Genomic DNA, 21,686 nt, shown 5'->3' with positions numbered 1-21,686 from the left:
CAAATTATTTTAAAAGTTTTTTTTTTAAAAATAGAGAACAAATATTCAGAGGCTCACTCATTTAAGTAGTGAAATTGCTGTTTTTGCTTTGTGACTTGGGATGGTCTTACCTGATGTTAACAAAGCATTGGTGCATATATACTGTCACAATTTCAAGAATTCCATCTGTTTTGTCACTATACAGTTGTCTGGTAATTAAGAAAAAACCTCCAAAGATGTTATGTGCCATCAAATCACTTCTGATATATGGTGAGTGTATGTCTAGCAATATTGTCTTTTTCAGTAAGATCTGCCCAGGTCTTCAAAACAGCAGCTGTGGCTTCCTTTATTGAGACGATCTGCCTCATATTAGGTGTTCTTTGCTTCCTAACCCCCTCCCCCTTTCCCAGCATGTGCGCATGCACACACACACACACACACACACACGGTCAGTTCTTTATTTTCAGATATGTACATGGTAGGGTTGCCTCAATTTACTCATTTTTGCTCTAGTGAGAGTTTAGGTTTGACTTGACTGAGCACCCACTTTTCTGCCTTTCTGGCTGTCTGTGGTATCTGTAAAATTCTCCTCCAGCACTATATTTCGGATGAGTTCATTTTTGTCATTGTCTTTCTTCACTGTCTTTTACCAGAGTATGGATTATTTTGCCTTGGTTTCCAGTAACAATTTTTGTTAACTCCAAGCTCTCCTTTAAAAAAAAATTATTTCAAAGTGTGATGGAAAACATTTTGGAAAAAATATTTTGGAAAATGTGCACACATCTTAGAACTTTGGGTCTAATATAGCCTTTCCTTCTCAGGTTGCCTACTCCAAAGAAAGAGCCTGAGAACTGGGACATAGCTTTCAGTTTTGCATTTTGCGGACCAGGCATGGCAATGTTAGTTTACCTGACAGTTTGAAGGGTGTGCATGTTTTTCCATTGTAGGTGTTACACTCACTCGCACCTTTGCTTTGCCATTTCATTAACTCCAACACAGCCCTTCAGAATATTTTCCCACAGAGGGACTACATAGCAGAAGGAGTTTGAATGTTGAGAACACCAATAGCAGCAGTCCAGATGGTCTTCTACAGCAGTGGTTCTTAACCTTTTTGAAAGAAATGCCCCCTTGAGCCATTGAGGAAGTTATCATTGCCCCCCTCCCTGAGGTGATATCTTACCTACCTACCTACCTACCTACCTACCTACCTACCTACCTACCTACCTACCTACCTACCTACCTACCTACCTACCTACCTACCTACCTACCTACCTACCTAGTCTCCCTCCCCACCTGGGTGCGAGGCAGCGCTTCATGGGGCGAGGATGAGGACCCAAGAGACCCCTTCCTTCCACCCGATCCACACTCAGTGCTCCCCTAAAGGAAAAAGGTGACACGTGGCAGGTAGAAAGAGCTGGATCATCTGGCGGCAGCAGCAGCACCGGATCTACTGCCAGCACTGCGGCTGCAGTCGCCTTCACAGGCTTGGCTCGCTCCAGCGCCCCCCCTACTGCCCCCCTTCTGTTCTTTCGCCCCCACACCGCCCCTTTTCATTCTACTGCCCCCCTGAAAAATGAAATTGCCCCCTGGGGGGCATTATTGCCCACGTTAAGAACCACTGTTCTACAGCACTGGTTCTTAACCTTTGTTACTCAGATGTTTTTGGACTGCAACTCCCGGAAGCCTTCACCATCAGCTCTGCAGGCTAGGGTTTCTGGGAGTTGCAGTTCAAAAACACCTGAGTAACAAAGTTTAAGAACCACTGCTATAGACTACAGGTCCCCAACCCCTGGTCCATGGCCTGCTGCCAGTCTGTGGCCTTTGCAGGACCGGTCCACAGAGACAGATCTGACCCTGCCCATGCATTCCCCTCACACCCACATGCATGCACTGCATGCCCACCCACATGCACGGATGCCCTGCACGCCCGCACATGCTGTGAGCATGGCATGCTCACCTGCACATGCTTGCGAGTGCACCATGCCGACCTGTGAGCACACTATGTCCACCTGTGAGGGGGGGTGCCTGCCCCCCCAGTCCATGTTTTGGAAAAGGTTGAGGACCACTGCTATAAATCACCTTGACTGCTGACTATCAACATTCAGACTGTCCTTTGCTATGTAACGTGTGGCACCCTGTTTCTTTCTGGGAACTCAGGAGCCATATCACACCATTTCCTGGCATTTTGAATTGTGGATACAGAAGCACAATATTCCACATTCATAAATTTAAGATCTTTTTTACTTCATTGTTATTAAAGTTTCCTACAAGGGCTCCTGATACAATCTTCGCTCCTCTTAACTGTCTTAAGAGCAAAAGGTGTGGAGCACCATAAAGTTTAATAGCCACAGAGGTCCAATCTCGTAATCTAAAAATATGTCTAATTTTTTCCCTACTTTTCGGCCGTAGATGTTGCAGATCTTTTAGCTTGACCATTACAGCATTTAAACTACAAAACAGTGCAGGTAATTTGGAGATTCACATCCATCTGTGCCATTTTAATGCTTGGGTCATGCACCAAGTAGTGGTAGTTTGTGGCTCGTATTAGCATGGAAATAATATGGACATTGGGCCAGTTAGGAGAGACCTGACATTGTTGGGAAGTTTTGTGTTGACAGTGAATTCATATATGTGTCAGTTCACCCTGAACGTAGCAGCAAAGAAAGTGACATTTATGGCCCCAAACAGCATCAGAGTGGCACAAAATTCAGACCTAAGTTTGGAGGTAATATGAGGTGGGGATTGTAGTTAACTCAGCCTTTAGAACCATGTACTGTGTGCTTGGGGGAAATTTCCCCCTCCTCGGGACAGCAGCCTGTTGATGATTTACATGTAAACTAAATTGTCTAACTCTCTACAGTGGATTGCCACTGACTAATTGGTTGCTGGTTGCATTATCAGCACCTGCTTGATTGTGCGGAAGGGATGTGCTTGGTGTTTCCTAGGGTGGTGTACTGGAGAGAGTGATGGACTAAGACTCTGAAGAACAAGGTTTGAATCCCTGCTCAGCTGTTGAAAGTCACTGGGGGAGTGGAACTGATAAAAGTACTCCTTCAATATCTCACTTTCTTAAAAAACCCAATAAGGGTCGCTGTAAGTTGGTTTTAGTTTGATGGCACAGTGTACGCACACACACGCACATGCACATGCACACAAAGCACACACACACAGGCTTGATAATGTGATTAGCACTTGATTGGAGGCATTCCAATTGGAATTTGAATTGAACTCAGTATTGCTAGTTTATTTGTAGCATGGATGAAATGGAGACTTGTTGTTGATTCTCACTACTGGCCATTCAAAATGGTGTAGTATGTTGTTATTGGTTTATTATGGGGCTGCTTAAGAGCAAGTGGGAACCTCCTCTATTCTATTTACATTTCACCATTAGTAGGTATTACATTTGCTGAGATATGTAGAGTGGGCGGCATAATAAATAAATAAATAAATAAATAAATAAATAAATAAATAAATAAATAAATAAATAAATAAATAAATAAATAAATAAATAAATAAATAAATAAATAAATAAATAAATAAATGTATATTATTTTTATAACTTTCATTACTGTATATTTTAAATGTACATTGTTTATTCTGTCTCGTATGAAGTTCTGGTACAGTATTTCTTATTTCTTTTTTAGCCAATAGACTATGATTTGTATCAATTGCTGTAGTATAAGAAATTGTGTGATTTGTATATATCCTGAGTGACAAAGCAGAAGTGCATCAATGACTCTTGGCAGGCTTTTTGTTGACTGACAATTAATGTTTTACACGATGTTTCAATAATGTTTTACATCCCAGTTTTAAATTCTCTGTAATCAAGTCTTTTAGGTTTGCATGAACACTTTCCCTATATCTCTAGCTCTGGAGTGTATTCAGGCCCAGTTGTGAGCAAGAGGCAGACTGACTGAAGGAGCTGGAAGCATGCTAGGCAGGATTTGCAGGTTGGTTGACATAGTCATAGAAGAAGGTGGCCTTAGTGACAACATTCTCCAGGCTGAGGAAAGGCAGTAGGGAAGATTACAGACTGCAGTGTTCCTCTTGAAACTACCTGTATTTCCCTCTGTGTACAGGCATGCCTGCTGATACCGGGAACTAGTGTGCCTGAGACTCAGGCTTCTCATTTTGAGGTTTGTGCTATTGTCTTTTGTATTGCTGCCAAATGATATCATACAGTTTCTCTTCTATCTAGGGGTAGAAGGTATTGAAAGAACAGAAGCATAGGAGGAAGTGAGCAAAGGACCAGGGTGTAAGTTTTGGAAAAAAACAACAACCCAGATTTGTGGGAGAAAACTGCTTTTAAAGGTATGTATGCTTGTTCAGCTTAAGCTAGATGGAAAAGATCTTTGTTGTATTAATTATTATTTGTTGTGTGGTACTTACGACCAATTGTTCATAAGTAGATGAGATGTTCTGTTTCCAGAAAATGCTTTGAGGGTGTGTCCTAACAGTAACGTTTGTCACATTTTGTTTGAAATTGTGTCTGTCACTGGTCTGGTAAAGTACTTCGCATTTCTTTAGGCGTATATGCTTCCTCTTTCTTTTTATGTATTTTCCTGCCTAAGTTCTTACACAAATATACAGAAAATTTCTTTTTAAAATACTTGTTGCAGTTTGAGAATTGTTACATAGAAATCTTACTTATCACATAATATAGGGGAGAAGTCAGTTCTCATTGATAAGGACATTTATTTTGGGTAAAGATTCATTGTTATATTTTGTTTTGTATATTATTTATTGGAAAATAAAAATATTTTAAAAAGAAATTACTACAACAATAGCAGTACTATTGCTTTGTTTTAGGATATGTTTTTATGAGTCATCTTTCAGAATTTGGTTTTGGCAAATGTGCAAGAAGGTCTTGACTTGCTGTCATTTTTGAAAGCTACAAGCTGTTTGGCTTTCCCACCATCTGAGAGTAATCCAAGTTTTAAGCCTCAAGGCTATGCAGCTTATTGGTTCTGGCTCTCTAGAAGCCAACTGATTGCTCTGGAATAGTTTAGTCATGTTAGTCCTCAAAAACTGTTGGACTCAGACCATGTTGTTAGCTTATGCATGTTTTGAGACATTTCAGGTTTCTGCATGGAGCTGATAGGGTGGGTCACTATTGATTTCCTAAGGCGGTATTGCTCTGTTGGCTAGGAGCTATAGTCCAAAATGTAAATTTCCCAAGCTGTGGCTGGAATAGAGGGATAAAACAGACAATTATGACCCTTTCACAATTGTAAACTTCCATTCTTCTTTGAGGACTTTGCAGCTTTTTTTACTTCTTATTTTAAATGTATTTAGCACTGTGTGGGATTGTTGACAAGGAAAGAGAGAATAAAAGGTTCCCTGTTCAACATCGTTCTCATTATTCTTGTGCTTACAGATGTGTTGACCAGAAGAATCTCACTAGTGGCCCTTGGTAAAACTAGTGCCTTATAAAAGATGGGGTTTGGAAGTGATCTGAAGTGTTCTCATGAAGCTTTGCTAAAACTTCAAGATTGGGAGTTACGGCTACTGGAAACAGTGAAGAAATTTATGGCCATGAGAATAAAAAGTGACAAAGAATATGCATCCACCTTGCAAAATCTTTGCAGTCAGGTTGATAAGGAAAGTGCTTCACAACTGGATTATGTTAGTAATGTGTCTAAGGTAAGAAAAGAGTATAGAACTTTGTCAAACTTATATTGTTAATTATTACACATATAGTCATTTTCAGATGATAAAATATACAAGTGTAGCAAATCTTAGGACTACTTTCAAGCATACAGATCTTTCAGTTTTACTCTCAGTAGAGAGGTACTGTACATATTTTTAACTAGAAACTCATAGAATTGCACTATAAATTTTGAAAACAAGGCAATTTTTACTGTTTATAGATTCATATTTCTAGATGATACATGACTGAGTTTTTTTGTCAGTTTATCAAATAAGTAATTGTACCTGTTCATCCTGTGCTGATATAATTGCTTTCTTTTCTGTTGTGTCTTACTAATTATTGTTTAGGTGAAAAATTGGCTCTGATTCAATGCATATTGCACACATTACAGTGGTGCCTCGCACAACGATGTTAATTGGTTAAAAAAAATGTTCTGTGAACATCGTTCTGTGAAACACCATTTCCCATAGAGATGCATTGAAAACCGGATAATCCGTTCCAATTGGAATGGATTGCCGTCAAGCGAAAATCCCCATAGGAAACATCGTTGTGTGAAACAATGTATCCACCATTCAAATGCATTGAGTAGGCTTCAAGGCATCTCAATGGGGGAGAAAAAAATTCACCAAAAATTAACGAAGACTCAGAACAAAGCCAGATTAAGTTTGCAAAGGTTTCACAAGCTGCACTAACGAGTCCAAGCATTTAAAACAGTTTCTGAGTCTTCATTAATTTTTGGTAAAAAAATTTCTGCCCCATTGAGATGCATAACCCCCCCCACCACCAAAAGCAGCATGGCAGCAGTTAAATTTTTTTAAAAATCAGATTTGAACTTGGGCATCCAAATCCCAGAGGCAGGCATGGCCACAAGAGAACAGCAACCATTTCCTTGCAGAATTACACACACACAAAGCATAACCCCCCCCCCAACCAAGAAGCAGCATGCAGGAAAAAAAAATTAAAATCAGGTTTGAACTCGGGCATTCAAATCCCACACAAATCCACAGAAACCCCCAGCCAAAAAACCCCCTGCAATTTCCCCAATGAAAAAACCCCCATAACCAAAGCCAGACAGACCCAAATTCCCCCTTGCAAAAATCATCAGAGTTTTGCAATACAGTACAGTACAGATACACTGTAAAACCCACCACCCACCCAGGAGAAGAAATGCAAGCTTACCTTTGAAAGTTCTCCAGCACAGAAAGCACCCACAAGACAGAGCAAAGAGGCAAAGCCAACCTTTGAGCTGCATGTGGGAAAGTAAACCCAGGATGCATGGGGAAGGTTTTTTATCCCTTCCCTGCACAGGCGCAATGCATCCTGGGTACAGGCAGTTAGAAGAACAAATTAGCATTGCCAAACAGCCACCTTTCCCGCTCTTTTTTGAAAACATCGTTAAGTGAAACAGGGGACCCAAAATGCAATTGTTCTGTGAAGCATTTTCCCAAATGGGAAAAATTTCCCAAATTTTCCCAAGAGTGGTCCGGTGGGCCAGATAGGCGGGGTATAAATTAAATAAATAAATAAAATAAATAAATAAATAAAATCATTGTGCGAAAATTCCCCATAGGAAACATCGTTGTGTGAGGCGGCAAATTTTTCAGAAAAAGCCATCGTTGTGTGAATTTATTGTTGTGTGAGGCACTCGTTGTGCGAGGCACCACTGAACTATCATAAGTGGTTTGGAGACACTGTAGTCTGTGAAGTTGGGTTTGAAAATATAACTGGGTTCACTTAGTTAGAATGTTTCACTTTGACCTCTTACAAGCAACTCTGGCTCTGAAGCTAGATACACAGCTCGCTCCGCTGGCGAGTGTGTGTGCATGATGTGTTGTTAAGCTGCAACTGACAATTCTAATAGGGCTTTCAAGGTGAGTAAGATATTTAAGGAGTGGTTTAGCTAGTTCTTTCCCACCGTAATGAGTTTCCATGGCTGAGCAGGGATTCAAACCCTGACTTCCCAGGCCCACCACTCTGTCCACTACACTACACAGTACCAGCCACTGAGTATATTCTTTCAAAAACTGTCCTCATGAGTTAGAGCTCTTCCCTGGAATTACAAATAATACATCAATGATAAGTCATAGTGGGCTTTCCTCCAGTATTTATGCATTGAAACACTCATGTGCAATTTTTTTTCGGGAAGTCCCAATCCTCTGCATTGCTCAGGTGTTGTTCAGTGCATGGAGACCAGAGTGTATCAGTCTTGTAGTTGTTGTGGATCAGAGATGTCAAACTCAATTTAATTATGGGCAGCATTGGCATTATAGTTGTCCTCACAGGGCCAGTTGTATCTGTAAGACTATATAAATGTATCTACTCTTTTATCATAATAAATATAATCCTCCTTATTCAGTTATTACTAGTTTTAGTAATAACGTAAGTAAAAACTAGCTCTGAAAGTTAAGGTCTATGATCAAAGTCTAGAAATTATGGCAAGCAGATATTCAAGTGTACAACTATTGTACAATTTATTGAAAAGTGAGTTTTAGTAACACCTGTTGACACCTGCTCCACAGCCCCACCCGTGTTTGTTTGTTTTGTTAATTATTCACGGAAATCTCCCACCTTTCCCTCGTGCTTGCCACAGCCCTCGCCCCTCGTTATCACCTGGCTCTTCACTCACTTTCATAGCCGATTCGGGAGAGGAGGTGGAGATGGTTGCTGCTAGGCTACGCCATCAAACAGTAGCCACCGGGAGCCATGAGAATGGGAGAGAGCAATAGTGAGCACTACATTTCCCAAAATGCTGTACGCCAATGGTCCCCAACCTTGGGCCTCCAGATGTTCTTGGACTACAACTCCCAGAAGCCTTTACCATCACCTCCGCTGGTGAGGATTTCTGGGAGTCCAAGAACATCTGGAGGCCCAAGTTTGGGGACCACTGCTGTACGGCACCCAAGTGGCTGTACCTTCTGACTCTTTGCTGCTTGGAATGCTGGGATTAGAAGTCCTGCTAGGTGGATTCCCAGCATCCTTGAGGAGCATTATGGGTGACCAAGTAAGCGCCTGCGTATTGTATACTGCACAGTGGTAGGCAACACAGTGAGGTCCACATGAAACAGCCTGGTGGGCCAGATTCGGCCCTCAGGCCTTGCGTTTGACACATGTGTTGTAGATACTAGGAAAGATCAGTAGCATACTTACTTATCCAGTTGCTAGGAACTAGCTGCTCCAGACAGTTATGAGCAACTTTTTGGGTCATGGGGGGTATAGCACATAAAACAGGATTGTCAATTCTGATGAAAACAGTGGGATCTGACAGGCTTATACCACTGTGTCCCGGCCACTGAGGTTTTTTTAGTTTCTCGAAAGAGCTAAGGAATATCTGACTTCCAAAAGGATAGTTGTGGGTGTGTTTACATTTTCCTTCTGGATTAATTTTTTATTTGTTTTTTTTTATATTGCACTGAAATTAAACATGCTTGTATTGATGAACTGTACCTAATCTGAAGAGACAAGAGCTGAAAAATGTTGCAGAAGATGGTGCTCAAGAGGAGGGGTCTAGAGCCTACTTTACTGATAGAAGAACCAGAACACCCTAAGGAGTGGGATCATATTTACCAGGAAGAGTCCTGCAGTGGGGTTCTGGTGCAGCTTAGGGTCCCAAAGGGAGAAGCACGAAGTGGGAAAATCCCAAAGTTTCACCTAAACCTTCCTATTGGGGGGGGGACGTGAGACAAGGGAAGAAACAAAGGCAAGGCAGGTTGATACAGCCAAGAGTGCAAAAGAGGAAACCAAGATCCATAGAGGAGAGAAGGGCTGGGGAGATCGAGTAACTGAGACAAGCATCTGGTGGTGCTGTCTTGTTTCTCTTCATTGTGAACATATTGCCCTTGCCATGCAAGGTGTGTGGAGGGGGCAAGATAACCTAAGACTGAATATGAGTGGAAAAGAAGGAGGACAAGAGTTGGTAAGAGGAATCAACCAACCTACTAGGACAGAAGGTTCTGAGATGGTAACTGAAGATGATAGACAATTGTGAAAGGAACTGGATAAGTTGTTGAGAGTTTTCATTCTCCTGTTTCACATGTTCTAGCATCTCTAAGTTGTTGGAAACAAAGTACCTGCTTTGTTGTCCATGGAGTCTCACATGAGGGAAGGACCATTCCCACTCACGGGGGTTTGGGTGGGAGTGGAGAGGAATATCTTTCCTTGAGTTGAAAAGTCCAAAGACAATGGAACATCTGTTGTTTTCAGCAGCTCTAATTGTGAATGGTAGGTAATGTGGTTTCTTAGCTATGTACTTGAAGACAGTAGGCATATGTCTTATCAGCTTGTACATGTCCTGGACTTTTTTTCAAGGGTCTGGTAAATGTAGTCAAGAAAAGCAAAGTAACACATTAGCCAAAATCAGGTTCAAGGAAAAAAATGTATTTAAGGCAATTGTGCAGTTTCCTGTGTGTCCAGACATGTCAGTGGCTGTGCAATCAGTTGTGCTGTCCAGGGAAGGCTAAATGTTCATGGGAGGCAGCTGTTTCCTCTTGTGGAGCTGGTCTTATGCTGAATCACTTCACTAGATATTTCCAGCTAAGCAGTGATAATACAGCTTCCTCACCGTGTAAGAATGGTGATTATATCTCTTTTTCTTTCTCTGTTTTTTGTCCTGTTCAGCTACTTCTAAGTGTATTTTTGAACTATTAGTTCTACTTCCTGTGTATTCCGTTGTTCGGTTGGGATTCTATTAAATTAACACACTAATTGCTTCATGAAGCAAAGAATCCTTGGGGAAAGGAAAAAGTGTTTCCTATTTCAAATTCATTCAGTTTCCCTTTGTAATTTTTTTTAATGCTGGTAGATGACATGTAGTAGATTGCTCCTCATCTTTTTCAAACTCTTTACTAATGAATTGCTCAGATATTCCCCAGTTAATGCACAGATTGAATAGCAGAATGCTCCATTTTAGCCTGTGTTCTTATGGAATTGGTAAGTGTGCTTCTGGACATGCAGTGTGATATGACACAAATTTGTGTGTATATTTAAATCAGTAGGTCACTTCATTGTGTTCGCATTTACAAAAAGATTCAGACATTCTATTTTTTTTAAACCTGCCCTTATAAGATTGAAATATTTAATACTTACAAAAACTCAACTAAGAGATAACGTGTGCATGGTTCTTTTGCTTCTAAGCTAATAATGTATCTCTCCTATCTCTTTTGTCTTTAAGTCATGGCTTCTTATTGTGCAGCAGACAGAGCAGCTTAGCAGGATCATGAAGACACATGCAGAAGACCTTAATGCTGGCCCATTACATAGGCTTACAGTGATGATCAAAGACAAGCAGCAGATAAAGAAAAGTTACATTGGTGTTCATCAGCAAATTGAGGCAGAAATGTTCAGGGTATGTTATTCAATCCATGTCCTAGTTGCTTGGTTGACTGCATATGTCCAGCTAACTAGAATGGGTATTTCTTAGGGTAAAATCATGCTTGACTCTTGAATAGCAGCAGAGAAGCATTTCAGAGAATAGGGGCCACCGCAGAGAATACTTGTCTCTATGTTGCTGTTAAATAGTGCTCTATAAGTTGTGGCACAATCTATGGAGCACCATGAAGATCCCAAAGGTCTAATGCACCAGGGAAGATGGGCCTTGAAGTGACCTGCTTTGTTCAGGATTTTATAGCATAAGCATTAACATGGCTTGGTGGCATATCAGAGACTAGTGGGATGTTTGATGTGGCCATGGCGACACATGGCTTAGTTGCATCCTGTTTGGATTGTTGTAATGCACTCTAAGTGGGGCTGTATTTGGAAAATGTTTGGAAACTTCAGCAGGTCCAAAATGTTGCTGCCACATCGTTAACTAAAACTGATTACTGAGATTGCATGACTACAATATCTTCACTTGCTGCTAATCTGTTTCGGGGCACAATTCAGAGTGCTGGTTTTGACCTATACAGCCCTAAACAACTTGGGCTCATGCTTCCTGAAAGATAACATCTGTCTTTATGAGCCTGCCCTGGTTTTAAATAGTTGTGGGAGATTTTCTCCTGCTCTTGCTATCATCACAGGTACGTTTGGTGAGGACAGAAGACAGCCTCTGATCATTTAGGGCAGTGATCCCCAACCCCTGGTCCCCGGCCTGGTCCCGGTGGGTCAGACCGGGCCGCTGAGAGAGACCTCCCTCCGCACCCCCGTGTGCACTCACCCCTGCGCCGCCCATTTGCGGCTACATGCGCACTTTGGCTTGCCTGCACGAGCGCTGCGTCGCCATTTGCGCATGGGCACGGGCAGGCCCACATGGTCATGCATGTGCACAAATGGCGGCACTTATGCAGGTGAGTGCCCACCCATGCAAGAGAGCGCATGCGCGCGAGTGCGGGGGTGCCCTGCCTTCCCCAGCTGGTCCGCGGACCAGAAAAGGTTGGGGAACACTGATTGAGGTGGGTGTTTCAGGCAGGCAAACACCTTTCCCTTCAGGCAAGCCTTTCTTTCTCCAGTGACTAGCTATCCAAGAGGGGCTTCCTTAAAAACAGGGCAGTAGTTTAGATATATAGTTCAACACAGCACCGCAGGGCAAGGTTAGCTGTCATATGCCAGTGTCAGGTTCATGCAAGCCCACTCGCTCGTTTTCACACATCAGGACCTTCCCTTCAGAAAGCACAGACTCCTTCTTTACTTCTACAGGTTAATTCAATGGAACAACTTTTTCCTCAGTTACATAGCTCAATCCTAGGATTCCTTCTTCTGGTTTCCATGTTTCTCCTTTAACACATTCCAACTCGTTAACAACAGGATTAATTAGACAGTCAACTGGTAATAACATATCTGGAACAAATGGGGTGGACATCACTTCTGTGTTGGGCTCCCATACTCTCATTTGTGAGTCTTTTTGGACCGGGGGCGGGAATCTGCTCATCCCAGGATTGATCCCAAGGGAAGGTAGACATTTTTTTTATTCTCCTGGTTATTCACCTCTCCCTGGAATCTTTCCCTTCCTCTTTTTCTAGCTTCTTTTTTGGCTCTTTCTCCCCAATATGGGGGGCTTTCTTACTTGCCTTTATCTCTACTCCTCCTTGGCTCTTTAGGCACCTTCAGAAGACCCATTCACCTGTCCATGGATCTTTGTTAAATACCTTGACCCAATTCTATTTCTCCTTCGGCTTCTCAGCTAGCCAGCTTTCCTCAGAAAGTGCTTCTCTCTTCCCCTCACCCTCTTTTATAGCCTCTTCTCTTCCTGCCTGAATTGCTCCCCCTAGTGGACTCTCACTTTCTGGATTTTCTGCATCTTCTACACTTGAAATGACATTTCCCACCATTCTGTCTGTTGTATCTTTCACTGCTGTTGTCGCTCTCTCTGTCAGTTTATCTTATCTCCTTCTCTTCCACAGCCAGTCCAAAAAGATTTTTTTACTCCTTTGTGAAAAATCAGTCAGAGTGGAAACAGAGAGCAACTCTGAAGAGAATGTATTCCATGGTCTTGGAGCCATACAAGAGAAGGCCCTCTCTTGTGTACTTCTTAGGCAGGCCTCTGCAATTGTTAGTATTTCTAAGAGTATTTCTCCTGAATATCTCACTTCCAGACAGGCTTATAATGGGAAAGGCAGTGCATTATAGATAGCTAGGCCCCATGCGAATTAGAGCTTTAAAGGTTAAAGCCAACGCCTTGATCAGGCCCAGTAAGCAATTATCAACAGATTCAGGTCTTTAAGTAGCAGGCTCATAGGACTGCAATACTGTGTATCAGTTAGCAACCTAGTTGCCCCATTTTGCAGCAGTTGAACATCCTTGAACCCTCTTCAAGGGTAGACCCACATAGAGTGCACTATAGTAGTCCAGAGGTGATGTAACGAAGGCATGGATGACACTTGATAAGTCAGGCCAACACAGGAAAGGTTGTAGCTGACTCACTAAGTGGACTTCTTCACAGGCACCCGTTGTCACCACTGCCACGTGGGAAACCAGAGATTGTGCAGAGTAAAGGAGGAGCACAGTCCCTTCTATAACATGTTGAATCGCCATTCTAGAGTCTGACTTTCTGCTCACTAGCAGCACCTCCATTTTGTCAGGATTTAATTCCAGCTTGTTCACCATCATCCAGCCCATTATTGTGCTCAGGAATTGTTCAAGGGTCCTTACTGCTTCCTTGGTGTTGAGTGACAGGGTGCAGTATTACTGGGTGTCATCCATATATTGATGTCACCTCACTCCAATAACCTCTTCCATCAGCTTCATATAGATGTTAAATAACATAGGGAATGAGGTGGAGAGGTACCAAAGGCCACAGTATTAAACCATGCACCCCAAACATCACCTTTTGCATACATTCTGATAGGAGGAATCAGCCCCAACATAACACAGAACCAATACCTAGCCAGGAGATCCAACAGATTACCATGGTCAATGGTATCAAATGCTGCAGAAAGGTCCAGGAAAATAAGATACTGTAACATCTAAAATAACTTTCTCATGAGTTTTTATCTCAAAAACATGATCCAGATGCTGCGCCGTGAAGGCTGCCAAAAGGCTTCCTTTTTGTAGTGCTCCACAACTGAATGTAACATTTGCATACCAGTTACTGTGCAATTCAGCCCAGTTATATCAGTTGTTACTGTGTACTTGTACCTTGTTTCTGATGTGTTTCTTCTTGTTCAAGTCAAGTCCTTTGGTATTTTTTCTGTTTACTCTTTATCAATAGGTTACAAAAACAGAATTGGAAAAATTAAAATGTAGTTATAGACAATTAATTAAGGAAGTAAATTCTGCCAAAGAGAAGTACAAAGAAGCTGTGTCTAAAGGTAGGTTTATTTACATTTATTACTTGTGCTTGTTGCTTATATTTACCAAACATCTCTAAAGCAAAGTCTAAATCAATTGTACAGATTTAAAATAAATGAGTAAATAATTCTATAATAAAAAAGCAAAGTAACCAAAAAAAGCCCCTGCCTAATGATAAATAATAGAATTGCTTGAATATGCCATGACCCTTGCGTGGTGTACTCAGAACAGTGTACACCAAATCTTTGCAGTCATAGTTAAAAGGAGGAAGTTTTCATTAAACAATCCAGATCCATGTTGCTTTGAGCTTTATCCTATCCCATAGCCAACAACTGACAGCTTTTTCTATCTTGCATCTACAGTTCTGCTTTATTGGACCTTCTTTAGGCCAGTCAATTGGAACTAAAGAATAGTAAGTAGAAGTTAAATAGATACCAGCACAATCTAGTAAACTCTTGCACATTCCTCAAAGTGCTCACAGAAGAGTTCATACTGTGGTTATAGTTGGGGAAATTACAGTAGCTCTCTTAACTTCTGCATCCACAAGAATTTGCATAGCAACTATTCCATAATCTTTTATTCAAACAGGAAAAACTCATTCAGTTGGATTATCTGCACTCTAGCCTTTAGCATGAAGTGTAAATCACCCTTTTTTGAGAGGACAGTAACATTTCCATGCGGAAGGGTACCCTTGAATTATAACCTACAGTCTTGTATTCTTCTCTGAAGTTAATTTTCACAGGATTCCTGTATAATTTGTTTTTTTTCCCCTGTCCTCCTCTGTTTCCTTATCTCCTGAGCAACTTCTCATTCTACACGTCCTCCTTTATGGAGGCTTATATATCATTTCGATTTCCATGGTATTGAACTTTCATATTTCTTGCTAAATTGTGAAGAGTCTGTTGGTGACTATCTCATTCCTGCAGGAATTTAGATTTTGGAGAATATTCCATGATGTTTTTGAAGACTGTCGTGTATTACAAATTTTGGGGCTCAGGGCTTGCAACAAATCTTCTGAGCTATTTCCTTGGTTCTTGGAAGTTGGATTTAACTATTCCCAAGAACCCATGGGTTGATTGCTACCACCAACCAACTCAGGGAGAAGGATTAGACCTCTTATCCTGCAACAAAGCCCCAAACTACTTCTGTTTCTGTGGAAGAAGAGATTGCATTCTCAAGTTGTAAAATCCATCTGGAATCCCTCAGATGTAGGATTCCTTCATAGATCACTTTGTAGTCTTAAGCATGTGCAAACAGGCCTTCCTCTTTAAAGCAAAGTGTGTTCCTTATATACCACCCCATAATGCTTGAAGCTCTCTCTCTCTCTCTCTCTCTCTCTCTCTCTGGGTGGTTTACAATTTAATTACTCAGGCTACATCTCCTTACCCCCGCTCCCAACAAATTGAGTACTCAATTTACCAACTTTGGAAGGATGGAAGGTTCAGTTAACCTTGAGCTGGCTACTTAAGTCTAGGATCAAACTCAGGTTGTGAGCAGATTCTTGACTTGCAGAAGTGCAGTTTAACCACTGCGCCAGGAGGCTTCATGCCACAAAAGGCATCTCATGGTTACTATATCTTTTCTTAGCAAAAGAAAATACATTGGATCTTAGGTTGTTGGATGTTGTAAGTATAATATAATAACACAGTGAATCCTCTCCTTGACTACATTATTGGATTTACAGAAAATAAAATTCAGCTGGAAAGCATCCCCAAGCAGTGGCCAGAATCCAGCTGGCAATTTATATTTGTGTAAGTGAAAGAACATTACTCATAGCAGTATATTGCCTCTAATTAAGAAGGTGCTGTTTTTGCTCCTGGGCATGTGCCTGATTACACGATAAGGCAGTCATCCAGGATTGCAACCAATGTCTCCTTAACTGGAGGCAATTTGCTGCTGTGATTTACACCATTTCATTTATGCAAGTTTAAATAACCAGTTGGATTTTGTCCACTGAAACAAAACATATAAACTGACTGCAGTTGAGCTAAATGTTCTAGTCACACTCAAACGTCTGTAGATCTTGGCCCTTAGTTCTTCAAGAAGCAAAGATGTCTCTGGTCTTTCTGTTATCCCTGGCTATGAAAAAAGGAAGATTAATGGTCTCAATAGCCATGAATCTTCCCTCTTCTACAGCCAGGGAAAAGAGAGAAAGGAAAAGGAAGTCCTGATGTCTTATCATTTCCTCTAGAACAGTGTTTCCTAACCTTGGGAGACCCAGGTGTTCTTGGACTGCTATTGGCAGAAGCCTTCACCACCAGCTGTGCTGCCCAGGGTTTCTGGGAGTTACAACCCAAGAACACCTGGGTTTCCCAAGATTGGAAACCACTGGTCTAGAATCCTGAAACCTCACTTTCTTTGCTTTCTTTGGGCTCATCTTTATGATTTTATCTCCTTCTAGATGTAGAGCTACTATTACCATAAATTAACTATCCATTATTTCATCAGCTGCCTGAGGCATTGCAAATTCGGTAGTTTGGATTTAAAACTCTGAATACATTTGAAAGTCAAAACTAGGGCAGACCTACTAAATCGATGGCATTTATGTAAAACTTGGCCAATGAACCCTCTAATTTTCAGCCCCGCTGGGTGAGGATCCCTCCCCCACTCTCAACTTCTCTTCTGTGTGCACGTGTGCAACTCTGCCCTCCCCCTCATATGCGGGGTTCCATTGCAACTGGAACTAAATGGGCTGCATGGAGGAGAAGGAAAACTGCACAAAGGGAAGTAGAGTCATGCACCTTAGAGGGATCCTTGATATTGGCCCACCATTCAGCAGTTGATTCAGTAGGCCCACATTAGTTGGGACGATCAGTTGGACTTGATATGCAGAAAAATAAATGTAATGCAGTACCCAAGATGATGCTTGCTTTGGAAGAAACCGCTTCCTTAACTTGCAGTCTCCATGCACTCTTAAAAACTTGCCCCAGAAAGCTCAAAACCATCTGGAACAGATTTTCAACACCCTGGAGGGCTGCAGGGGAAGTGGAAGAAAGCACTAAGCTTGACTTTTTGGATGGATTTAGCCTGACAGCTCCCTCATTGTAATGAACCTTTTATCCTTTTTATCCTAGCTACTAAGAATTCAAACTATGATACCAGTGTTCTTGACCTATGAAAACAAATTATAATGCTGTCATCTGCATGTGATCTGAGTGTGTAAAAACTATTTAATATGCAAAATCAAAATGATTTTGTTTCCAAATTAAGGGCTGTGCTGGTGAAATGTGTTGAAAAAGGATTATTTGTAGAACAGCTTGAAATGCAGCATGCATTAATAAAGTATTAAGTTGATATGATTAATCTAATTGTTTCCCAGTCAATTAATCCAGAAATGCTATTTATTCTGATTCAGAATCTTTTAGTAATAGTAAAAAGTGAACCGTATCAGTGTTGTGAACTGTGTGTATTTACGTATATAAGGATTGTACAAAGTGATCAGTATGAAATAAGCTACTAAATGAAATGCCTGGGTGTTTGCAGTAGCCAAGAGCTTGTATACACAGTTAAAACTAGTGCACCAGCTATCCTTGTATCTTGAGATATCTGATGTGACCAGGGTAATAGATGCCTTGCTGACATCCCATATTACTATAATGTGCTCTTTGTGGGGTTGCCTTTGGAAAACATTCAGAAATGTCACTTGATTCAGGATGCTACACCTAGAGTACTGACTGCACAACTGAATTCCTTGTGAAAACAGGTTCATGAGCTACTGGTCCATTGTTCGAAATAATTCTAAGTTTTTGGTTTGACTCACAAAGGCCTGAATTCCCAGACTTGGATCCAGGCTATCAGAAGAGTTGCATCACTCCATATGTGCCTCCCCAGGTTTTAAGATCTTTCGTCGTTGTCATTTAGTCATGACCGACTCTTCGTGACCCCATGGACCAGAGCACGCCAGACCCTCCCATCTTCCACTACCTCCCGGAGTTGTGTCAAATTCATGTTGGTTGCTTTGATGTCACTATCCAACCATCTCATCCTCTGTCGTCCCCTTCTCCTCTTGCCTTTAAGATCTTTAGGGGAGGCCTTTCTCTTAGTGTCACTGACCAAAAGCAGGATGCCTAGTGAGGCCACAAGAGATCGCTTTCTCCGTGGCTACTCCCAAGCCTGTGGAGCTTCTTTTCACTGGAGGCCAAGCTGGCCCTTCCGTGCTGTTCTTTTACTTTTAGTCAAAGACTTTTCTCAGGCAGGTTTTTAGTAAGCAGCTGGCTGCAGGGAAAATACTTTTAATGGGAGCTGCTATACATTTTACCTTTTAAAATGTATCTTTAATTGTCTAGAATAGTGTTTATTTAGTAACTTTCTTATGAATATATTTAATGATTTTAATATTGTAATTTACTGTAATTTTAATTGTTTTAATATTTGTCTTTTAAATAATTTGTTCAGCCCTTCATTTTGGGTCCCTTTATTGGGAGAAAGGCAAGATATACTGTAAATAAATGAATAAACATCCATTTGTATCCATATGCTGGTGGAATGACACCTACCGGTAGAGCATATTTTTTTCTTATATCCGAAGCCCCCTCCATGTGTGTCTCTCCTGCTCCCCCACATCTAACAGACTTTGGAAACACTTAAGGAGATATAGTGGGAGGACTGAAAAGACTGAAAAGATATACTGTGGAAGAAATATTGCACTTCCTGTAGTGAGAACCCAGGTTTTTCTCAGCCTTCTCCAGTTGCCTTGAATTGGTTCAGTTGCATTGGCCAGTATTCCAGTGCTCCTCTGTTATCCAATTTATGCCCATGGTCCTGGGCCTTTATTAATCATAGCCCCCACCAACTGGACCGAGAAATAGGGAAAAAAAATGAGAATCACATGTCTAGTTTGTTATTGTTAGCTTAATCAAATACTGTATGTTCTTTTTTAAAATGAAAAACTAATCCAATGATGATCAGATTTTCAACAAGTAAAAAAAGTATCTCCATTTAAGATAAAAATGTATGTCCTTCAAAAATTGGATCTCAGCTGCTAACTGAAGTTTAACTTTGTTTGTGTTCATATATACTTCACCTTTTTATGCTGAAAGGTTTAAAGCAGCGGTCCCCAATGTTTTTAACGCCGTGGACCGGCTGGGGAAGGCGGGGCAACCCCTGTGCTCCTGCGCATGAGGAAAGGAGCATGCACTCTCTCGTGTGGACGCTTGCGTACATGCACAAAGGAGCGGGGAGCACTCGTGCAGGTGCTTGTGCCCATGTGCAAAGGGCGCAGCACTCATGCCGGCGTGCTCGGGTGCATGCACAAAGGGTGGCACAGTGCTCATGCAGGCATGCTTGTGTGCATGTGCAAAGGGTGTCACAGCACTCGGGGCACTTGTGTGCATGCATAAAGGGGTGGGGAGTGCTCATGTGGGCACAGGCGCAAACGGGCTGTGTGCGGGGGAGTGTGTGCGAGGGTGAGGGGGAAGTCTGTCTCCACGGCCCAGTCTGGCTCAGGTCATGGCTGCAGATGGGGGTGGGGACCTCTGGTTTAAAGCACTGTGATGATTGATGTGGACTTTAATTGTGATGGTCCAGAAAAAAAAATATTACAGAAAAATGGTTTTCCTCCTAGGGGTTTTTAGTTTTTTCAGTGGAAAAAATGGAAGTTTTTGTGAACATAGGGGAAAACCCCTCAGCTGAAACATTTTCTCCTCTGCGATGAATGAAACATGCAGACATCCTGGGCAGTTGGGAAAAAATTAAAACATTAACAATAATATATTACTTTCATTAGGACCAAATGAAAGCCACAAAAAGTGATTTTCCCCCAAATCTGATATGATTAGCATATATTAGTATTAATTTTAGAAGTGGGAAAGATGGAAGAAGGAGAAAAGTATGTTGCAGTAATGGAGTGCAGGATTCAAGCCCATCTGCAGTATGATAATCTCTTCCAAATGGCGAAAGCACAAGTGTTTGAGGGCAGGTAGGGGATGAGTGCTCACTGGAAGGACAGATCCTGAAGCTGAGGCTCCAATATTTTTGGCCATCTCAGGAGAAGAGAAGACTCCCTGGAAAAGACCCTGATGTTGGGAAAGTGTGAAGGCAAGAGGAGAAGGGGATGACAGAGGATGGTTGGACAGTGTCACCGAAGCTACCAACATGAATTTGACCCAACTCCGGGAGGCCCTGGAGGACAGGAGGGGCTAGCATTCTCTGGTCCATGAGGTCATGAAGAGTCAGACACGACTAAACAACAACAACAAGGGGATGATTGTCCCCCACCCTGAAATGTCTTTATTTTAATGTACTCAGGTAGATTTATTGTGTTGTACTGGCATGCTCTCTGTACATGAATTATGCTAACATATCTGTGTAGCTCCCCCCTCACCATGGAAAACCCTTTCCAGAAAGTGCTTTGTGAAGTGATTATGGTAATGTGCCCATTGGAACAAATCACAATATTGAACCAAGGTATTCTGGGGCAAAGAAGCAGAGGCTCTTCTCTTTTTGAAAATACAGAAGACAGCAATCATTTGAATCTGTTTTTAGCACTAATTGGAACTGGTGGAGCCTGGGGAAGGCAAAGAGCAGAAGAAATTGAAGTGAAGGGCTATTACAATTGACTTAAGAACTTGAGGATCTCATTAGGTTAATAGCTTGCACTAGGCTGCAGATATGAAAATATATGCAGCCTGAAGAAGAAAGCAACTTGCTTCTTAGCCTTGTGTTTCTCAGTTAACAGGCACCCTGTACCACATGGTAAACTGCTTTTAAATAAAGGTGACCTTAGGTGTACCTAAGTTTCTATTTGGATTCCAGCCAGTGCAAATAATTAGCTTGAGAAAGGGATAGAAAGATGAATAGAACTAATAAGAGTGCAGTTCTTCAGAGTTAAGCATTTTAAAAGCCTCTTGAATTCAATGGGAAGAGTTAATTCACATTCATACCTGTAAGGTTGACATTAGTGAGAGTTTAAACAGTTAGATTTGCTTTCACCTTACCCAGATTCTATTGATTGCTGCCTTGCATAGTTTCAGATTTTCTCCTGTTGTTTTTCCTCCAGGAAAGGAGACTGAAAAAGCCAAAGATCGTTATGACAAAGCTACTATGAAGCTCCACATGTTGCACAATCAGTATGTGTTGGCGCTAAAAGGAGCACAGTTACACCAGCACCAGTATTATGATGCTACACTCCCTCTGTTCCTTGACTCATTACAGAAGATGCAAGAAGAGATGATTAAAGCACTGTAAGACATCCTTAGTTTGTTTTGCAAATGCATGACTGGTTAACCTAATGAAATACAGCTGCACTTTAGTGTCCTGGAATGGTACATATAGCTGTTCGTAGCTGTTCCCAAATGTTTTACTTTGAAAAACAGGGAAGCATAAATGCAAAGTGGTTCTC

The 21,686-nt window shown here is 41.5% G+C and overlaps 1 protein-coding gene across 7 annotated transcripts in view; it reads left to right on the top strand.

The window, feature by feature from the left end:
- Positions 1-21,686, top strand: part of FER (FER tyrosine kinase) — a 239,676-nt gene that overhangs the window by 20,908 nt on the left and 197,082 nt on the right. For 4 of the 7 annotated variants that reach the window (XM_072992471.2, XM_078386257.1, XM_072992474.2 and 1 more), the window contains 5 exons: positions 4,178-4,290; positions 5,357-5,622; positions 10,797-10,970; positions 14,268-14,367; positions 21,345-21,528. In XM_072992471.2, the coding sequence (XP_072848572.2) occupies positions 5,416-5,622; positions 10,797-10,970; positions 14,268-14,367; positions 21,345-21,528 (665 nt within the window). In that variant the 5' untranslated portion in view covers positions 4,178-4,290; positions 5,357-5,415. Of the gene's footprint in view, positions 1-184; positions 250-1,613; positions 3,930-4,177; positions 4,291-5,356; positions 5,623-10,796; positions 10,971-14,267; positions 14,368-18,111; positions 21,529-21,686 lie in introns of those variants that run through there. The other 3 variants (XM_078386258.1, XM_020779985.3, XM_072992475.2) reach the window with 3 other exon arrangements.

Source organism: Pogona vitticeps, chromosome 2 (assembly GCF_051106095.1).
Source record: "Pogona vitticeps strain Pit_001003342236 chromosome 2, PviZW2.1, whole genome shotgun sequence".
NCBI lineage: Eukaryota > Metazoa > Chordata > Lepidosauria > Squamata > Agamidae > Pogona > Pogona vitticeps.
Note: the sequence above shows the minus strand (reverse complement) of the source record. Positions and strands in the feature narration are given on the sequence as shown.